This window comes from Glandiceps talaboti, chromosome 6, assembly GCF_964340395.1.
Source record: "Glandiceps talaboti chromosome 6, keGlaTala1.1, whole genome shotgun sequence".
Lineage (NCBI taxonomy): Eukaryota > Metazoa > Hemichordata > Enteropneusta > Spengelidae > Glandiceps > Glandiceps talaboti.
This window is the reverse complement of record NC_135554.1, coordinates 23,911,968-23,932,340: the sequence shown is the minus strand read 5'-3', so window position 1 is coordinate 23,932,340 and position 20,373 is coordinate 23,911,968. Positions and strand designations below refer to the sequence as shown.

The 20,373-nt window shown below is 35.9% G+C and overlaps 3 protein-coding genes across 3 annotated transcripts; all 3 read left to right on the top strand.

Annotated features, from left to right (window-relative positions):
* The first annotated feature begins 7 nt into the window (after nucleotides 1-7).
* On the top strand, nucleotides 8-2,011 carry LOC144436710 (mitochondrial import inner membrane translocase subunit Tim29-like). Its single transcript, XM_078125563.1, has 2 exons — nucleotides 8-171; nucleotides 1,199-2,011. Exons 1-2 carry the CDS (start codon nucleotides 15-17, stop codon nucleotides 1,702-1,704), a joined length of 663 nt encoding a protein of 220 aa, XP_077981689.1. The 5' UTR covers nucleotides 8-14; the 3' UTR covers nucleotides 1,705-2,011.
* Nucleotides 2,012-3,356: 1,345 nt separating this feature from the next.
* LOC144436727 (putative hydroxypyruvate isomerase) lies at nucleotides 3,357-8,814 on the top strand. The gene is made up of 8 exons (XM_078125580.1): nucleotides 3,357-3,762; nucleotides 5,128-5,239; nucleotides 5,843-5,963; nucleotides 6,330-6,402; nucleotides 6,979-7,028; nucleotides 7,484-7,553; nucleotides 8,115-8,252; nucleotides 8,659-8,814. The coding sequence occupies exons 1-8, from the start codon at nucleotides 3,570-3,572 to the stop codon at nucleotides 8,703-8,705; spliced, it is 804 nt and encodes a 267-aa protein (XP_077981706.1). The 5' UTR covers nucleotides 3,357-3,569; the 3' UTR covers nucleotides 8,706-8,814.
* Nucleotides 8,815-9,693: 879 nt separating this feature from the next.
* LOC144436665 (putative hydroxypyruvate isomerase) lies at nucleotides 9,694-19,193 on the top strand. Its single transcript, XM_078125510.1, has 8 exons — nucleotides 9,694-11,098; nucleotides 13,946-14,057; nucleotides 15,373-15,493; nucleotides 16,226-16,298; nucleotides 16,866-16,915; nucleotides 17,574-17,643; nucleotides 18,215-18,352; nucleotides 19,071-19,193. Exons 1-8 carry the CDS (start codon nucleotides 10,906-10,908, stop codon nucleotides 19,115-19,117), a joined length of 804 nt encoding a protein of 267 aa, XP_077981636.1. The 5' UTR covers nucleotides 9,694-10,905; the 3' UTR covers nucleotides 19,118-19,193.
* The last annotated feature ends 1,180 nt before the right edge of the window (nucleotides 19,194-20,373 follow it).

Genomic DNA, 20,373 nt, shown 5'->3' with positions numbered 1-20,373 from the left:
AAATGGCTGCCGCTATGAACATGTGGAGAAGAGTCGTCAAAATCGCTGTAAGTGGCAGCCGTAACAAAATAACGCTAGCTCGGGATTCAAGCAAAACACTCAGCAAAAGCGAGTCAAAGGGATCGGATCGCTTGAAAAACAGTTTTGTTGGCCGACAGGCACGGAAAGCTGGTAGGTTTTAAACTTTAGGTTGCATCCCAAGGGGGGGGGGGGGGGTGGAATTCATTAAAAATTTTCAGCAACACTGAGTTGGCTACTAATTACGTATAACTCATTTATTCTCAGGAGGGAGGTAGAATCACAGGGCTTCTATCTCCATGTTCTCAGTGACAGTTTAGAAATTCTGTCGGGTGGTTATAACTGTCGCCTATTCTTCTCCAGTAGTCGCTGCAATAATTGTAACTTTGTTTTTATTTACAATACCTGTTTTATCCTTTCTTTTATATTTATGAATATAATTTATTATGTGTGACTCAACATTTTCCGTTTTACTTTTTATTTCTGGGGTATTTCAAAGAAAAGGTCTAGCAGAGGACCGAGAGCCACGTAGTGAAACTGCTACAGTACTGCATCTACCCGTACATAAGAAGTTTGTCTGCACAATTTTTAATAGATACAAAAAAATTGTGTGGTTCCGATTACATTCATTTTTTAGAATAGGTGGGGTCGGTAGATTTTTTAATTTATTTTTTTAAATTTTTTTGTCATGTGTGAGTGTCTGATTCAGGTAGTTATGTTTTTTTCTGTTGTTTTCCATGTGGTCTCTGTGTTATTGGTTTCTTCTCATCAGATGTACAGCCATTACAGATTGGAAGAACTGTCTTTTTCAGTAGATGTCAGTTTTTGCATCCACTATTTCTTGCGAGACTTCACAATTTTTGTGATTTTCTTATTTTTTTCTCGAATATGTAAAAAAAAAGTTTAGGGCTGGCAGTGAAAAACTAGGTGGGGGTCGGGTAACCGGAACCAAACAACTTTTTTTATTTGGCCTTATTGAGAGAACTAGATACTGAAATTAATTGTTAAATTACATTACACAAAAATTTACCTAAAGAAAAGATAAGCCAAAGTCAAAAGAAATAATGAAAAACAAGGTGATGAATTACATATTGTAAAACAGAACTTACACCATACTACATTTTGTAATTGCTACAGGCACAGATCTAATGAAAATACTTTTTCTTTTCTATTATTTCAGCTGACTACCTTAAAGTACTAGGTAATGATTACAAAGCTGTTGCCAAGGATACAGTATCAGATATTCGGGATCGTCCAATCAAAGCATCAATCTACCTGTCAATCATTGGAGCATTCAGTTACGCAACCTATACCAACCCAGACTATGATTCCTTTGATGCTAAAATCATTCACGCCTCAAATGACTTATTAGAACTAGGTCACATTGTCCGAAACCCTGAATCGGACCAGTATATACAAAATGTTTTACATTGGCGCAATGAAGGAAGACTGCGACGATGGGGTCTTGTTGTGTGTTCTATTATATGGGTTGATAATTATGACAAAGACTGTGCCTTGTACAATGCACAATGTACCTATCTAAAGCCCAGATGGATCGACTTCCAGGAAAGGATTGTTGATGTCGGCTGTTTTGGACGCTGGTATACCACAGATAAAAAAATGATTGACTTTGATGTAAATCCCAATGAATATAAAGATGGTGTAATGAAGGAAACTTATCCTTAAAAGTTTACAACTTACCAAGATGACAGGTGTAACTATAAGTTGACTTGCTGTACAAAGAATTTAATTTCAATATGCTAATATAGACAGTCTTGCCTGCAGAAGATCGGATTGTTCTTATTGCCTGATAGACAGGAAGCTTCATCATTGATCTAAGCTGTAACCACTCACATACACAAGTGGAAACAATGATGGATCTGTTCAGTCTATAGTTACTGGATTGTTGTGGAAATTTGATGAGTCAGCTGTGTTTACTTACAAGCAGAAGTGGATACTGTCAGCATCATCTTGTATTGGTCAACTAGTTAAAGTTATGGCCCTCATTGATATCAAATAAAGATGTTTTTTATCAACTCATCAATCTGTTTTGCATGTCTGTAATAAGTAGGTTTGGATATGTAGTGTATAGAGAATACGGTGAAAGCCTCTCAAAGTATGATTAAAATGACTGGTATGTGGTAAAAACAAAAGCTGTGAAAGTAGCCTATGTGTATCACTGTGCTGGAAATTACATGTGTATTTAGTATACATTATTAAAAATATGTGCATGTTTATTAACATGTTCTTGTTGATAGATTTGGGATAACAAAATCACACAATGTCACACAAGCTCAATAAGCGAACTTCATTCATTTAGGGGGTGGGGGTCTGGTGTCAATGCAATTGCTGAACTTCAGTTTCGCATTTCTAACCAAATTTCGACGGAAAACTTTCACTCATTCAATGAAAACAGCTTTTCTATTTACTACTGAGATGCTGATAAGGTGATAAAAATGTATTTTATACCCAGATGGGTGCTGAGTTTCTAGTAGTAATGTGCTTACAATCATATTTTTACATTACATCGATCATACGTGTTGAGCTTGTGCGACATTGTGCATTGGTCCCTTAAGATACTAGTGCTTTAAAATATCATTGTTCCCTAGACTCTCAGATCACTTGCCAAGTTGCTGTTGATCAAGGATCTCAGTTCGTATATGTCCACAAGAGGTGACCAATTCAGGAGATGCGTCTAACAACTAACCCATGTCTTGGTGACAAGCGATACCAACATGGCACCGCACCATTGGACAACAATAATCACATGATGTTGTCGTAGTCATGAAGTGAAACAGAAGTAAATAGGGCCAAAGTGAATGACAATATTCATATTTTGATTAATGTAGTTTTACATGCATTGTTGTTCATATAATGTCATGTTAATGAGTATTAATAGATTTTGTTTGTTGTTGACCTTTTTGTTGTAAATAAAACAGCTGCTTGTTCCCTCACGGAATAAGTGTGGGTGCATGTGCCCTAGGTATGTACTACCAAAATAAGATAGTAAAATAATAACGTTAGGTGCGGGTTAAACACAAAAACTTAAAAAGTTACCAAAACAGACGAAAAAACCCACAAAACCGCAACAAGACGCTACAATTATTGCAGCTAATATACTATCATTCTTGACACATTACATCGCTAGTGCATTGTTTTTGTACTCTAGTCATGATAGTAGTAGCTATTATAGTGTACGCACGGTGTATAGCAGAACTATACGCGGTTATGCCGTAGAGGGCGCAAGGTCGAAGGGAAAAACATGCAGGGAACGCACTACCTTCTGACCCCAAAAATTGACAATAAATAGTATGATTGACCCAAAGGAGGCGTAGACGGAGTTGTGTTTTGAGAGTCGCCAGCTTTTAGTCCGCGGTCCGCTTATGTAATCACTATCTAGAGTATTATATAAGTGTTATTACTATAAATCGTGTACATGTCAAACACTGAGTAAGCATTTTGACCTACCACAGTATATCAGCTACACCAGTTACGTTACTGAGTACTCATCTCGTGTCTTCATCTACTGTGCTAACAATTCAGTGGTAAATATGTCGTTGAAATTTGCAGCAAATTTGAATTTCATGTTTGTAGAAATAGAAGACTTTGTTGACAGATATTCGGCAGCCAAGGCAGCTGGTTTCAATGCAGTGGAAGGTATTCTTTATTCTGTACCTCTAGAGAAGCTCGTGGAGGTGAAGGAGAGAGAAAACCTCGAACAAGTACTGGTGAATTCCTTCTCAGGTTAGCAGTGGTTCATAAATTATTGTTTTCATTTCATCTGCCAGGTCTGTCTGTCTGTCTGTCTGTCTGTCTGTCTGTCTGTCTCTGTCTGTCAGGTGTCTGTCTGCCTGTCAGGTCTGTCTGTCTATCTGTTTGTTTGTTTGTTTGTTTGTTTGATTCTTTGTTTGTCTGTGGATATCTCAAGGTCTGGATGGATTTAGATGAAGCTTTCACTAGTGGGAAGATTGCCTATTGGGCAAGGAGCAATTGACTAGGTTTAGGTTGAGATCAGTGATTACCATGACAACCCAAATGTGTGAAATAAAAAATATTACTATTCTCAAAACATTAGTATTGATTTAGAGGAAACATTATGAAAAACTGCCTGACAGGAACTGTTATATTTTGATGGAGGTTCAAGGTTAACATGGCAACCCAAATATGTTTGGCCTAAAAAAAAATAATTGTTTGGTTCTGCGTTTACCCGACCCCATCTAGCTTTTAACTGCCAACCCTAAACGTTTTTTTTAAAACTTATTCGAGAAAAAAAATATTGCAAAAATTGTTAAGTCTCACGAGAAATATTGGATGTGGAAACTGCCATCAACTTAAAAAGACAAAAGAAAACTGTCCTTCCAATCTGTAATGGCTGTACATCTGATAGGAAGAAATAAACAACACAGAGACCATTTGGAAAACAATGGAAAACCCGAACTAGACACTCACACATGAAAACAAAATATAATAAAATAAAATAAAAAATCTACCTACCCCACCTATTCTACAATTGAGCTTAACCGGAACCACATAATTTTTTTCATTAGTCCTTACTTTGAAAAATTAACTATTTTTGTTCAAATGGGTGAAAATACAATTTCAATTTCTGTATCCATGGGATTTTGTTAGCTAGTTTTGTAAATAATGTCATGAAACAAACAAACAAACAAACAAAACAAAACAAAACAAAAATCACATATAGACAAACAGATGTGACAGTGAAAACACATCTGTCCAACTCTAATGCATGATGGGTGATAAATAACATTAAATAATTTCCTTTCTGTGACTCAGGATATATTTTAATCAAAAACCATTTGTAAATGAAGTAACAGCTTATGTACTTGTCCTGGGATAAAATTTACTGAAAGTACATGAGTATATACCCATCCCTATTTCAAGCGCTCTTGCTTTGCAAATAATAATTAATTATGTCGCAATGATCTGACCTCAAGTGGTCATTTCTAGAATGACTTGCCACTTTGTGCCCAACTTCCATTGGCAGATTGTTTTAATTCAGGGACACATTTAGGCTTTCTTTGTAAAAGTGAAATTACAAGTTCAGATTTTCAAATCAGTACAGTGCACATATTAACTGTTGTATTACAGGTGAGAGAGCTAAGGGTGTGGTGGGTTTTGCATCACTGCCAGGACGTCAACAGTATTTCAAAGAAATGTTAGATTTATCTATTAAGTATGCTAAAGGACTGAAGTGTTGCAGGTAAGTGACTTTACGTTTTCAACAGTTGAGTGGCCATGACTTTTTGTGTTCTGCAGGTGCCACGAGTGTGTGCTTGGTGTGCTCCTAGTAACCTTATTCACTGTTGAGAAACGATAAGTTGAACATATCTTGAACTTGACATGACCTTTTACCTCTATGTATCTCCCCCCCCCCACTGAAATTGATCATGATTACTCACCTAGGTGGCACAATTGTGAAGTCAAAATGAATAACATAGGTGGAACAGTATGCCATATGTTGTCAGATGAAAAAAGACAAAAGGTTGTAAAGTTTAGCCACTAGGAGTGCTATTCTGAAGCAAGGAAATGAGAGCGGCAGTAGTTTTGTACTATGCCTATATAGGCCTCATTTGAAAAGTCATCATTTCTCAGTGAGTATTTGACGGCTGAAGTCACTGGCAATTCTCAGCCAGTCTGAATATCCATGTCGTAATCCTCTTTCTCCCAACTAGTAATTTACTTGTTTACAAATAATACCCACTTGGAAGAACGAGAATTGATTTGTGTGGGCTGATGTAACTGCTTTGTGTATTGCCATATGTTTGGAATCCTTGACCAAATCTACCCTTTCAAATGTTTTCAGAATGCATGTAACAGCTGGGATAATTCCTAAACATGATCCTTCGGACAGAAGTAAATTATTACAAGATATGGAGACTGTTTACATTGAAAACTTACGATATGCAGGTGATAAACTGCAACAAGTAAGTTCAATCAAAACAAAGATGATGAGTTGATTAGTGTGTGTGTGTGTGTGTGTGTGTGTGTGTGTGTGTGTGTGTGTGTGTGTGTGTGTGTGCGTGCATGTATGTGTCTTCCCTTCATTGTGGCATGCTTTGTTTTGATCTGGCCATAGAGGGTGTGGTTTAAAAAGAAATGTTTGGTTAGATATTCCATAAACAGACTATAATCCTATAATGAAAATCCTTTTCTTGAAGTCGCACTTCACACTTCTAATCATGTAAAGTATAGATGCAAGCCATTTTTTTTTATTTATCATAAATGCAAGGCTTAGTAAAGAAAACTAACATAGCAACTGACTTTGATTGTAAATGTTATTTCACCATTAGGAGGGTATATTGGCCGTCATTGAACCCATAAGTGTACTTGGAAACAACTACTTCCTTAACACACAATCACAAGGTAAGTCAAAGTTCAAAGGTCATTCGGTATATATGTCAGGGTGAAGTGCTTTTTGTGGATTAACATGATGCACTGCATATAGTGTCTGCGATCACTATGTTCCAGCCACCAGGCTGAACCCTTTCTCCCAACTACTAGTTACTTGTGTGCAAACAAATACCCCCACCGGAGAAAGAAGATGAATTTTGGCTTTAATATTTGCATCATGTCAGAGTTCATTTCAGGGGAAAAGTTTTTCTTAAATCATGTAAATTTCACACTGAAACAAAGTTTTTCAATGCATTACTCTGGCTAGGTTTTCAAAGCATTATAAGATCCCTGTAATGTGTACATGTGTAATGGCCAGTGGCTGCATTTTAATATTACATTGTTATGAGTAGACATTGCTATATACTATGTTATATGGTCTTATGTATAGGCTGTCAACTTACTTTATTCACCTGTGTACATGTTTTGCTTGTTTTTAAAGAAATTTCTCTCACAATAAGGTTAATTATACAACTTAAAAACAAGGATAAATCCATTTCACCGGAGATGTTAATCTTTTTCCCCTTCTATTTGTCATCCTGTATACAGGTATTGACCTTATCAAGAAAATAAATCACCCAAACGTCAAACTTCAACTGGTAAATTTTTCAAAATTACTACATATTTTTACAAGCATTATTTCTAGTATCATGTGAAGTCATGTGAAGTTTTGTACAACTCAAGTCAACTGAGGTTAAGTAAGTCTAACATGGTATTAATTAAACCTTACTAAGAAGTAAGATGATTATGAATGTGTGTGTGTGTGTGTGTGTGTGTGTGTGTGTGTGTGTGTGTGTGTGTGTGTGTGTGTGTGTGTGTGTGTGTGTGTGTGTGTGTGTGTGTGTGTGTGTGTGTGTGTGTGTGTGTGTGTGTGTGATACACAGGGTCATCTTACTATGTGTCCTTGCACCATCAGAAAAGAGTCTTGAAATATCGCTGATTTTAACTTCATACTTTTTAGGGACTGTGTGTCATCATTGATTTCTGCACACTTATCAGAGAAGATATGCTGTGCATCCTGATATTAACCAAGACATTTTTTTGTTTATTCCAGGATTTTTTCCATGCTCAGAGAACAGATGGATATTTGACAAATTTGATAAAAGAACATCTACCCATCATTGGTAATTATCTTATCTTTGTATCTAAATTCCTATGTAGCATCAATCCTCTATTTCAGTGGGTTTTTATGTGAACTAAGAAATGAAACTGATACATACTGAACTGTGCATGTGGTATGTGTAAGTTCCAGGTTTCTAAAATATATGCATATTATGCAAGAAATATATATAAACATTTTTGTCACCTTAGAATCCAATATGGCCACCAAAAACTGTGCAAATATGATAGGTGATTTCTTTGGAAACAAGACAGTGAACTGTCAAATTTCTTTATTTCAAAAGGACCAGGAACATAAAGCAGCCATTAGAGAGAATTGAAGAACTTTGATTTTCTGGGAAATTTATCCCCCAGGTGCATTCTTCCTTAATAAAACTACTTTCAGTTTTTGGTGTTGTTCAGAATTGGTAACTTTTAAGTCATCCAACTTTCTCTGTCAAAGAATAAAAAAATGTCAAAATATAGTAATAGTAGACCAGAATTAACTTTATAGAGAAGTAAGAATGTATTCATTGTGTTTTGTTTTAGTATTTGATAGTAATCATTATTTTCTGATTACCATACAGGCCACATACAAATATCTCAAGTACCAGACAGAGGTGAACCAGACAGTCCTGGTGAAATCAATTATCCATACATATTTAAATTACTGGAAGAAGTTAAATATGATGGTTACATAGGGTGTGAATATAAACCAACAACAGGTAAGACTGGATATGATGGTTACCATGGTTACATAGGGTGTGAATATACACCATCAGGTAAGCCTAAATGTGATGGTTACCATGGTTATATAAGATGTAAATAGAAACCAACAACAGGTAGAACTGGATATAATGGTTACCATGGTTACATAGGTTGTGAATATCACATACTAAGTTTATTCTACTTGCTATTGATTGTACTATTAATTAAGTCCAGAAGTAAAACTTTCGGGTTTGTTAAAAAACTGAATTAGATGAATTTTTACATGCAAAGTAAGCTTGTACTTACAGTAACTTACAGAGTCTGTTATTACATTGCGATGTATAAGTGTGTCATCTATGCTTTAGATGATATTGTAAATGAATGTATCTCTAATTTATTTCATGTGTTATGTTTTGTTAACAGAGAAAACTGTGGATAGCCTTGGTTGGATGAAGAAATACACAAAGTGAAACACTTCTATAATGACACTTTATGGACATTGAAAACTGGGAAGTTAATGATTATGATGATGATGATGTACATTATTGTAAAGTGATGATGATCACAGATGATGATGATGATGATGATGATGGTGGTGGTGGTGGTGGTGGTGGTGGTGGTGGTGGTGTTGGTGGTGGCGGCGGTGGTGGTGGTGGTGGTGGTGGTGGTGGTGGTGGTGGTGGTGACACTTGCTCTTAGATTGTGTTGTTGACAAGGAGCAGAAGTGCATGAAATTCAATATAAAATAGAACTAACTTCTCTGCAATCAAAATAATTACAAATTTTGAGCACTGTTACTTGAGACTGTTCCATACCAAGTTACTGAATAATAATTCTTTTTACTTGGAGATAGATATTGTTCTTAGTAGAAATATCAGCAAACCATGTGAATTCCATGAGATTAAACAACAAATCCGGGAAAAGTTCTTTTTTTCCTCCTTCAAATTTGAGAGAAAATGAATATGAAATTAGAAAATGAATATCACACAAAACTTGAATGACTGCTTCCATAGTACATATACAATATGGTATTCATACGTATTGTAAAAAATTTGATACATAATAATTAAATGATATTATTTAAAACACATATTCATGTTCAAATAATAAGCAAATATTAAATAATACAAATGTAGTGCTAATTCTGCATTTTACTATAACCAAGATTTTGTAGTGAAAATTACCTGATGCTGTAAAGGCTGTCATATTACTCAGATATGTGATATCCCCACTTTCTAGTATATTTATTAGTTTCGGTATTAGACCCCTCCCCCCCAAAATGTGTTGTTCACTTTTTAACTGATATGTTTGTGTTAAACACCAAATAAACCATATATTTTTGAGAAAGTTCTTGATCTCCTCTATGTGAAGATGTAAGTGAAATATCGAAATACTCAGGTTTAGACCTGTGAAATTAAAAGAATTGGATGGGTCATTTTTTTGTATCAGCAAAATTATCTCCTCTGAGAGTGGTGCGATAGATATGATGTACATGCCAAAAACAGTCACACCATCTCTGTGAAAAACATTCCCTGGAATTGTTCTTAGGTTCTTTCTTTTAGACCCTAATTTTTCACCCCCTGAAAAACATAGGATATGTATTCACTTACCTGGTCACAGATCTTTATACAATTGCAAGGTGAACAATCATTAAACAAAAACAAACAAAAAAAATTCAGACCAACCTCTACATGTTTTATGTGTGAACAATTTCTCTGAAGGAGTGAATACTTCTGATTTATAGAAACTAGGAAAATGACAAAAAACCTACGATTGACACCTGATAGCTTGCAATCAGCACTTGTCTAGAATATTACTCTTTTAAAAGTTATGAATTAGGCAAAAATTTATAGAGAAATGTTATGTTTCTGATAACATAAAATAAGGTAGGTAGGTTAGAATTTAATTTAATTTTTAAATTTTTTTTTTGAGAAATTGCTTCAACACGGTCGCAATACTTCTGTGATGAGGTGTAAAAAGAAGTAAACTAAAGAATTCAATACTTTGTTTAATGGGATTATAATAATTATGAGAATGTATGGAAATGCTGCTAGGACCGAAATAAGATAAACACTTGTTAACTAACATGTTCAACTTCAAGGTCCAACAAAAAGTGAAAAACATCTGACATAATTTGTAAAAAAAAAAAGTTATTTTGAACACAATAAATTCTCAATTTAACACAAATATGTACATGGAGAAATAAAAAATAGCAGTCAGCAAGTCAAAGTAATACTAACAAACACAATTTTTGAATAAAAATACAAAATCACGATCTATCGGTAAATTTCTTGTGCAGCTAATATATTATCATTCTTGACATGATGTATCGTTATACGTGTTTATGCCGTAGAGGGCGCAGTGTCTGTAGGGAAAAAAGTATGCAGGAAACTACCTTCGACCCCCAAAAATTGACTAAATAGTATGACTGACACGGGGGCGTGGATGGAGTTGTGTTTTGAGAGTCACCAGCTTCTTTAGTCCGTTGGTCCGCTTATGTAATCACTCTCTAGAGTATTATAGAAGTGTTATTACTATAAATAGTGTACATGTCAAACACTGAGTAAGCATTTTGACTATCACAGTATCACAGCTATACGCCAGTTCCGTGACTAAAGTACTCATCTCGTGTCTTCATCTAACAATTGTGCTAACAATTCAGTGGTAAATATGTCGTTGAAATTTGCAGCAAATTTGAATTTCATGTTTGTAGAAATAGAAGACTTTGTTGACAGATATTCGGCAGCCAAGGCAGCTGGTTTCAATGCAGTGGAAGGTATTCTTTATTCTGTACCTCTAGAGAAGCTCGTGGAGGTGAAGGAGAGAGAAAACCTCGAACAAGTACTGGTGAATTCCTTCTCAGGTACGGTTAGCAGTGGTTCATAAATTAATTTATTGTTTTCATTTCATCTGCCAGGTCTGTCTGTCTGTTCGGTGTCTGCCTGTCAGGTCTGTCTGTCTGTCTATCTGTTTGTTTGTTTGGATTGATTGTTTGTTTGTTTGTTTGATTGTTTGTCTGTGGATATCTCAAGGTCTGGATGGATTTAGATGAAGCTTTCACTAGAGGGAAGATTGCCTATTGGGCAAGGAGCAATTGACTAGGTTTAGGTTGAGATCAGTGATTACCATGACAACCCAAATGGGTGAAATAAAAAATATTACTATTCTCAAAACGTTAGTATTGATTTAGAGGAAACATTATGAAAGACTGTCTGACAGGAACTGTTATATTTTGATGGAGGTTCAAGGTTAACATGGCAACCCAAATATGTTTGGCCTAAAAAAAATAATTGTTTGGTTCTGCGGTTACCCGACCCCATCTAGCTTTTAACTGCCGACCCTAAACGTTTTTTTTTTTTACTTATTCGAGAAAAAAAATATTGCAAAAATTGTCAAGTCTCACAAGAAATATTGGATGTGGAAACTGACATCAACTTAAAGTGGCCATATGGATGAGAAATTGGTATTTATTTTGGATTTTTATTTGATAAAACAGCTTCACCATGTTTTTCTACTTGAAAAAATATTGCAAAATAACATATACCAAGTCCATGTTCACATCTCAATAAACGGCAAAACATTAAACAATGTGTAAAATGTTTGTTATTGTACGTACAATAACAAACTTTTTACACTTTTTGCATCTTTTTGCAATGTATTGAGTTATGAACATGGACTTGGTATATGTTATTTCACATTATTTTTTCAAGTAGAAAAACATGGTGAAGCTGTTTTATCAAATAAAAATCCAAAATAAATACCATATTCTCATCCATATGGCCACTTTAAAAAGACAAAAGAAAACTGTCCTTCCAATCTGTAATGGCTGTACATCTGATAGGAAGAAATAAACAACACAGAGACCATTTGGAAAACAATGGAAAACCCGAACTAGACACTCGCACATGAAAACAAAATATAATAAAATAAAATTAAAAATCTACCTCCCCCACCTATTCTACAATTGAGCTTAACCGGAACCACATAATTTTTTTCATTAGTCCTTACTTTGAAAAATTAACTATTTTTGTTCAAATGGGTGAAAATACAATTTCAATTTCTGTATCCATGGGATTTTGTTAGCTAGTTTTGTAAATAATGTCATGAAACAAACAAACAAACAAAACAAAACAAAACAAAAATCACATATAGACAAACAGATGTGATAGTGAAAACACACTGTCTGTCCAACTCTAATGCATGATGGGTGATAAATAACATTAAATAATTTACTTTCTGTGACTCAGGATATATTTTAATCAAAAACCATTTGTAAATGAAGTAACAGCTTATGTGCTTCAATAGTTGTCCTTGGGATAAAATTTACTGAAAGACCCATCCCTATTTCAAGTGCTCGAGCTTTGCAAATAATAATTAAATATGCCCCAATGATCCGACCTCAAGTGGTCATTTCTAGAATGACTTATAGCCACTTTGTGCCCCAACTTCCATTAGCCGATCGTTTTGATTCAGGGACATTTATTTAGGCTTTCTTTGTAATAGTGAAATTAACAAAGTACAAATTTTTGAATCAGTACAATGCATATTAATTGTTAGTCCCCGCGGACGAAGTCCGGAACGGGGACTTATGGATTGGGTTCCGTCTGTCCGTCCGTGCGTCCGTGCGTCCGTGCGTCCGTGTGTCCGTCCGTCCGTCCGTCCGCAGCCGTTTCTTGGAGATGCCTGTACCGATTTTTTTTCAAACTTGGTACAGGGGCAACATGCTATGGCATACATATGCACGTCAATTTGTTTTATGATACGATCCAATATGGCCGCCTAGCAGCCATTTTGTTTGTGAATTTTCCCTGTCTAAAGCCATAACTCAGACATGCTCACACAGATCTCATTCAGAGTTGGTATTAGGACAGTGTTCTATGGCATATATGTGCATATTCATTGTTGTCATGATACGATCCAATATGGCCGCCTGGCAGCCATTTTGTTTGTGAATTTTCATGTCCAAAGCCATAACTTAGACATGCTTGAACAGATCTCATTCAAAGTTGGTATTAGGACAGTGTTCTATGACATACATGTGCATATCCATTTTCATTGTGATACGATCCAATATGGCTGCCTGGCAGCCATTTTGTTTGCAAATTTTCCATGTCCAAAGCCATAACTCAGACATGCTTGAACAGATCTCATTCAAAGTTGGTATTAGGACAGTGTTCTATGACATACATGTGCATATCCATTTTCACTGTGATACGATCCAATATGGCTGCCTGGCAGCCATTTTGTTTGCAAATTTTCCATGTCCAAAGCCATAACTCAGACATGCTTGAACAGATCTCATTCGAAGTTGGTATTAGGACAGTGTTCTGTGACATACATGTGCATATCCATTTTCGTCATGATACGATCCAATATGGCTGCCTGGCAGCCATTTTGTTTGTGAATTTTCCATGTCCAAAGCCATAACTCAGACATGCTTGAACAGATCTCATTCAGAGTTGGTATTAGGACAGTGTTCTATGACATACATTTGCATATCCATTTTCATATTGATACATGTATGATCCCCCATACCCGACCAATCCTTTATTGTTGTAGGCATGTTCCATGTCCGACAAGCAGACACAACATATCTAAGTCTGTTTGATTTAGGTTCACAAGTGTTGTTGCGTGATCAGAGTAGTGCTAATTCCTTAAAACCCAATCATAGCGGGGACTATGTCATTCTCAATGGCTTGTTGTCTTACAGGTGAGATAGCTAAGGGTGAGCTGGGTTTTGCATCACTGCCAGGACGTCAACAGTATTTCAAAGAAATGTTAGATTTATCCATTGAGTATGCTAAAGGACTGAAGTGTTGCAGGTAAGTGACTTTACGTTTTCAACAGTTGAGTGGCCATGACTTTTTGTGTTCTACAGGTGTGTGTACTTGGTGTGCTCTACCTTATACTCACTGTTGAGAAACAATAAGTTGAACATATCTTGAACTTGACATGACCTTGACCTCTATGCACCCCCCCCCCCCCCCCCCCCCCCCCCCGACATTGATCAGGATTACTCACCTAGGTGGCACAATTGTGAAGTCAAAATGAATCACACAGGTGGAACAATATACCATATGTTGTCAGATGAAAAAAAAGACAAAAGGTTGTAAAGTTTAGCCACTAGGAGTGCTATTCTGAAGCAAGGAAATGAGAGTGGCAATAGTTTTGTACGGGGTAGGACCAACTCGGCCCATTGCCAACTCGTCCCATCGCCAACTCGGCCCATTCACATGCCAACTCAGCACATTTACATGCCAACTCGGCCCATTTACATGCCAACTCGGCCCACGCACGTCATGAGGAAAATGTTTCTGTCATTTTCAACGATTAATAAAAAAAGATCAACCCATTTTAGAGTGCATGTCGTGTCGAAGTGGGCGATACGTTAGTAATAAACGCAATCATTTATTTCAAAGTGTTTCGGTTTTGAAGTTACAATCACGTCGAGTTGTACATCTTGACTATTTACGAATTGACGAATAGCGGACTAAATATCTATAGTCAAGTTGGCAGAGAGTGGGCCGAGTTGGTGGGCCGAGTTGACAGAGAGTAGGCCGAGTTGACAGACGGTGGGCCGAGTTGGTGGGCCGAGTTGGAAATGGGCCGAGTTGGACGTGCACCATTTTGTACTATGCCTATAAAGGCCTCATTTGAAAAGTCATCATTTCTCAGTATTTCATGGCTGAAGTCACTGGCAATTCTCAGCCAGTCTGAATATCTATGTCGTAATCCTCTTTCTCCCAACTAGTAATTTACTTGTTTACAAATAATACCCACTTGGAAGAGTGAGGATTAATTTGTGTGGACTGATGTAACTGCTTTGTGTATTGCCATATGGTTGGCATCCTTGACCAAAGTTTTAGCCCACATTTTACTAATTTTAGGCACACTCTTTTGATATGTAACTTAATTCTTTCAAAAATAGCTGCAGAGTTGGTACCAGTGATGGTATATTCAATATTGTATCTTTTGAGTCAAAATTTAAAACTCTAGTCAGTTTATTCTTGGTGATTAAAAAAGTGAACAATTGTGATTAGAAACCACTACTTGCAGTTATATATAGTTGTAAGCTGTCTATGCAGTCTTGGCAGATGTGAACTGTATCATGAAATCTACCCTTTCAAATGTTTTCAGAATGCATGTAACAGCTGGGATAGTTCCTAAACATGATCCTTCAGACAGAAGCAAATTATTACAAGATATGGAGACTGTTTTCATTGAAAACTTACGATATGCAGGTGATAAACTGCAACAAGTAAGTTCAATCAAATGTCTGTATAAGTCTTTCAAGAGCAATTAACCATGAGACATCCCTAGACTGTCCTGGTATACTGACATCATGAGTTTTACTCAATCAGTCACCAATGTCTGTATGGACGACCCCATTTCAATATTACCCCAGCATGTTTCATATCAACACAAAGATGATGAGTTGGTTAGTCGGTTAAACAACACAAAAATATAGAAAAAAAGAGTAAGTGTATGTGTGTGTGTGTGTGTGTGTGGTATGTGTGTGTGTGGTATGTGTGTGTGTGTGTGTGTACGCGTGTACTATGTTGGCGGTGTTTTCAATTCATATCAAATTTTAACTTTGGATACTGTAGAAGTGACAAATTATTTCAGAAGAATACTGTGAACTATTATTTTAGGAAAAGTCCTGAATTTCAGCAATGATTTATCATTTTTCACCAGGATACATGCCTATGGTGTCAATAATGTCCTTCAGTGTGATGAGCTTTGTTTTGATCTGGTGATAGAGAGTGTGATTCAAAAAGAATGTTTGTTAGATATTCCATAAACAGAGGGTCTATCAACTCAAAAAACATGAAGAGATGCTGTTATCGTACATTGAAAATCCTTTTCTTGAAGTCACACTTCACACTTCTAATCATGCTAAGTATAGATGCAAGCCATAAATGCAAGGCTTAGTAAAGGAAACTTACATAGCAACTGACTTTGATTGTAAATGTTGTTATTTCGCCATTAGGAGGGTATATTGGCCGTCATTGAACCCATTAGTGCACTTGGAAACAAGTACTTCCTTAACACACAATCACAAGGTAAGTCAAAGTTCAAAGGTCAATCGGTATATATCTCTGGGTGAAGAACTTTTTGTTGATTAACATGATGCACTGCGTAGTGTCTGCGATCACTTTAGTTCCAGCCACCAGGCTGATACCCTTCTCCCAACTAGTAGTTACTTGTGTGCAAACAAATACCCCCATCAGAGAAAGATGAATTTTGGCTTTAATATTTGCATCATGTCAGAGTTCATTTCAGGGGAAAAGTTTTTCATAAATCATGTAAATTTCATGCTGAAACATAGTTTTTCAAAGCATTACACTGGCTAGGATTTCAAAGCATTATAAGATCCCTGTGATGTACACATGTGGCTGCATTTTAACATTACATTATGTTCTGAGTAGACATTGCTATATACTATGTTATATGGTCTTATGTATATCCTGTCAACTTACTTTACTCACCTGTGCATGCTTGCTTGCTTTTGAAGAAATTTCTCTCATAATATATTATTATAAGGTTAATTATATGACTTGAAAATGAGGATAAATCCATTTCACCAGAGTTGTTAATCTTTTCCCTTCTATTTGTCATCCTGTATACAGGTATTGACCTTATCAAGAAAATAAATCACCCAAACGTCAAACTTCAACTGGTAAATATTTCAAAATTACTACATATTTTATAAGCATTGTACAATTTCTAGTATCATGTGAAGTCATACCTGTTTTCAGTACTAATGTCTTAGTTCAGTTGCTTTTGTATTCTACCTTAGAATAATATGTACATCTGTGCCAAAGGCCACAGTTTGTTGGACATTGGACATCACTTCAAACGTACTTTCAGTCTTGAGTTTCACAGGTGGTCATTTCTCATTATATTCACCCTATAGAGATTATAGTTTTGTTGCTAAGACTGGGTAGCCATTATGTGCTTCATTTGTTGTACAACTCAAGTCAACTGAGGTTAAGTAGTCTAACATGGTATTTAATTAAATCTCACTAAGAAGTAAGATGATTATGTGTGTGTGTGTGTGTGTGTGTGTGTGTGTGTGTGTGTGTGTGTGTGTGTGTGTGTGTGTCATACACAGGGTCATTTTACTATGTCCCCTTGCACCATCAGAAAAGAGTCTTGAAACATCACTGATTTTAACTTCATACTTTTTACTATTTAGGGACTGTGTCATCATTGATTTTAACTTCATACTTTTTACTTTTTAGGGACTGTGTGTCATCACTGATTTCTGCTCTTTTATCATGGAAGATATGCTGTGCATCCTGATATTAACCAAGACATTTTTTTGTTTATTCCAGGATTTTTTCCATGCTCAAAGAACAGATGGATATTTGACAAATTTGATAAAAGAACATCTACCCATCATTGGTAATTATCTTATCTTTGTATCTAAATTCCTATGTAGCATCAATCCTCTATTTCAGTGGGTTTTTATGTGAACTCGGAAATAAAACTGGTACATACTGAACTGTGCATGTGGTATGTGTAAGCTCCAGATTTCTAAAATATATACATATGCAAGAAATATATGTAAATTTTTTTAGTCATTTTAGAATCCAATATGGCCACCAAAAACTATGCAAATATGATAGGTGATTTCTTTGGAAACAGGACAGTGAACTGTCAAATTTCTTTGTTTCAAAAGGACCAGGAACATAAAGCAGCCATTAGAGAGAATTGAAGAACTTTGATTTTCTGGGAAATTTATCCCCCAGGTGCATTCTTCCTTAATAAAACTACTTTCAGTTTACTTGGTGTTGTTCAGAATTGGTAACTTTTAAATCATCCAACTTTCTCTGTCAAAGAATAAAAAATACCAACATGCCAAAACATAGTAAGAGTAGACCAGATGAATGAATTAACTTTATAGAGAAGTAAGAATGTATTCATTGTGGTATGTTTTAGTATTAGTAATCATTATTTTCTGATCACCATACAGGCCACATCCAAATATCTCAAGTGCCAGACAGAGGTGAACCAGACAGTCCTGGTGAAATCAATTATCCATACATATTTAAATTACTGGAAGAAGTTAAATATGATGGTTACATAGGGTGTGAATATAAACCAACAACAGGTAAGACTGGATATGATGGTTTCCATGGTTACATAGGGTGTGAATATACACCATCAGGTAAGCCTAGATGTGATGGTTACCATGGTTATATAAGATGTAAATAGAAACCAGCAACAGGTAGAACTGGATATAATGGTTACCATGGTTACATAGGTTGTGAATATCACATACTAAGTTTATTCTACTTGCTATTGATTGTCATTACTGGGACAAGCCATTAGCCAAGCAAGTGGACTTGTTATCAAAGAGTACCAATATTTACACATGTGATGATGGGCTCTTACATAACACAAGTAAACAGCTGTAAAACCTCTATTCGGCCGTCTGCATGGACTGCAATTGAGGCAAACCTTATCTCCGTCTTATATCAGTTGTTATCAATTTATTAGGCTATTATAAGTAACGCTACAAACAGCTTTAGAGATGCAAACAACTTTTATGACACCCGTTTTCGCCAGGCAAGCCCGCGGGTTTGTTGCACTTGGACCGCTAATGGTTTGTGACTGTCATGACTATTAATTAAGTCCAGAAGTAAAACTTTCGGGTTTGTTAAAAAACTGAATTAGATGAATTTTTACATGCAAAGTAAGCTTGTACTTACAGTAACTTACAGAGTCTGTTATTACATTGCGATGTATAAGTGTGTCATCTATGCTTTAGATAATATTGTAAATGAATGTATCTCTGATTTATTTCATGTGTTATGTTTTGTTAACAGAGAAAACTGTGGATAGCCTTGGTTGGATGAAGAAATACACAAAGTGAAACACTTCTATAATGACACTTTATGGACATTGAAAACTGAGAAGTTAATGATTATGATGATGATGATGATGATGATGATGATGATGATGATGATGTACATTATTGTAAAGTGATGATGATCACAGATGATGATGATGATGATGATGAGGGGTTATGTATTACATAAATACTTGCTTTTAGACAGTGTTGTCAAGAAGAAGCAAAAGTGAAATTCAATATAAAATGGAAGTAACTCCTCTGCAGTCAAAATAATTAAAATGTTTGATCCATGTACTACACCTGCATTACTATAGACATTCATGAGAATAAATCGACCTTGTTCTATTTTGACAATCTAGCATGAGGTAAAATGCTATATTGCAGGTACTCAGCATTTATACTCACTAGGTTATACTGTAAAATCTAGATATTTTTACCACTAGATAATGTTGTTAGTTGACAGGCTTCAGCTATAGTTCTCTAAATTTTACTAATTACCAGAGCCATACTTTGAGTTCATACACAAGAAGACATTTTAGTCACTTCTTATTTTTGTTTATTTGTTTCCCAACGAAATAAGTGAAAATAAACCTTATTTCCAGGTTACCGAGTATAAATTGTTTGGTTCTGATCAGCAGGCTTTGTCAGACAGTTTATTTACCAGTGCTAAATTAGGTTTGGTAGAATTTTGTCAAACTTTGTATTACTGATTAAATGAACATTTTCAAGGCTTGAAACATGATTAACAATGTACTGCCTGTTATTATCTGTCATATGTGGCCAGCACAACATTCTAAATGTTAGCCAGTGATCACCCGTTTCAAGCCCAAAAATGTGATATCACACGGTATACACTCACAACATTCTAAATGCTAGTCAGTGATCATCAGTCTCAAGCCCAAAAATGTGATATCACACAGTGTACAGTCACATCATTCTAAATGCTAGTCAGTGATCATCAGTTTCAAGCCCAAAAATGTGATTTCACACAGTGTACAGTCACATCTCCAGGAGCCCTTTCTGCTTCTGCTAGATACTAATGCAAAACAACTTGTGTTTATCACGCACAGCTCAGTATAGTACTTTGCTAGCTGTGTGTCAGCCAGATGGTAACACTGCGTTAGTCTGGTGATAACATTGTGCCTGTGGCATTTGCTAACACATGCATGAATGGTGAGGTGTTTAAAGTGCCGTCCTGGTGTGAGCACTATTCATGGAGGTAGAAGAGGATCGTTTTTACCTCTATGCACTAAAAAAGCCAGATGTTAGCCCATTTT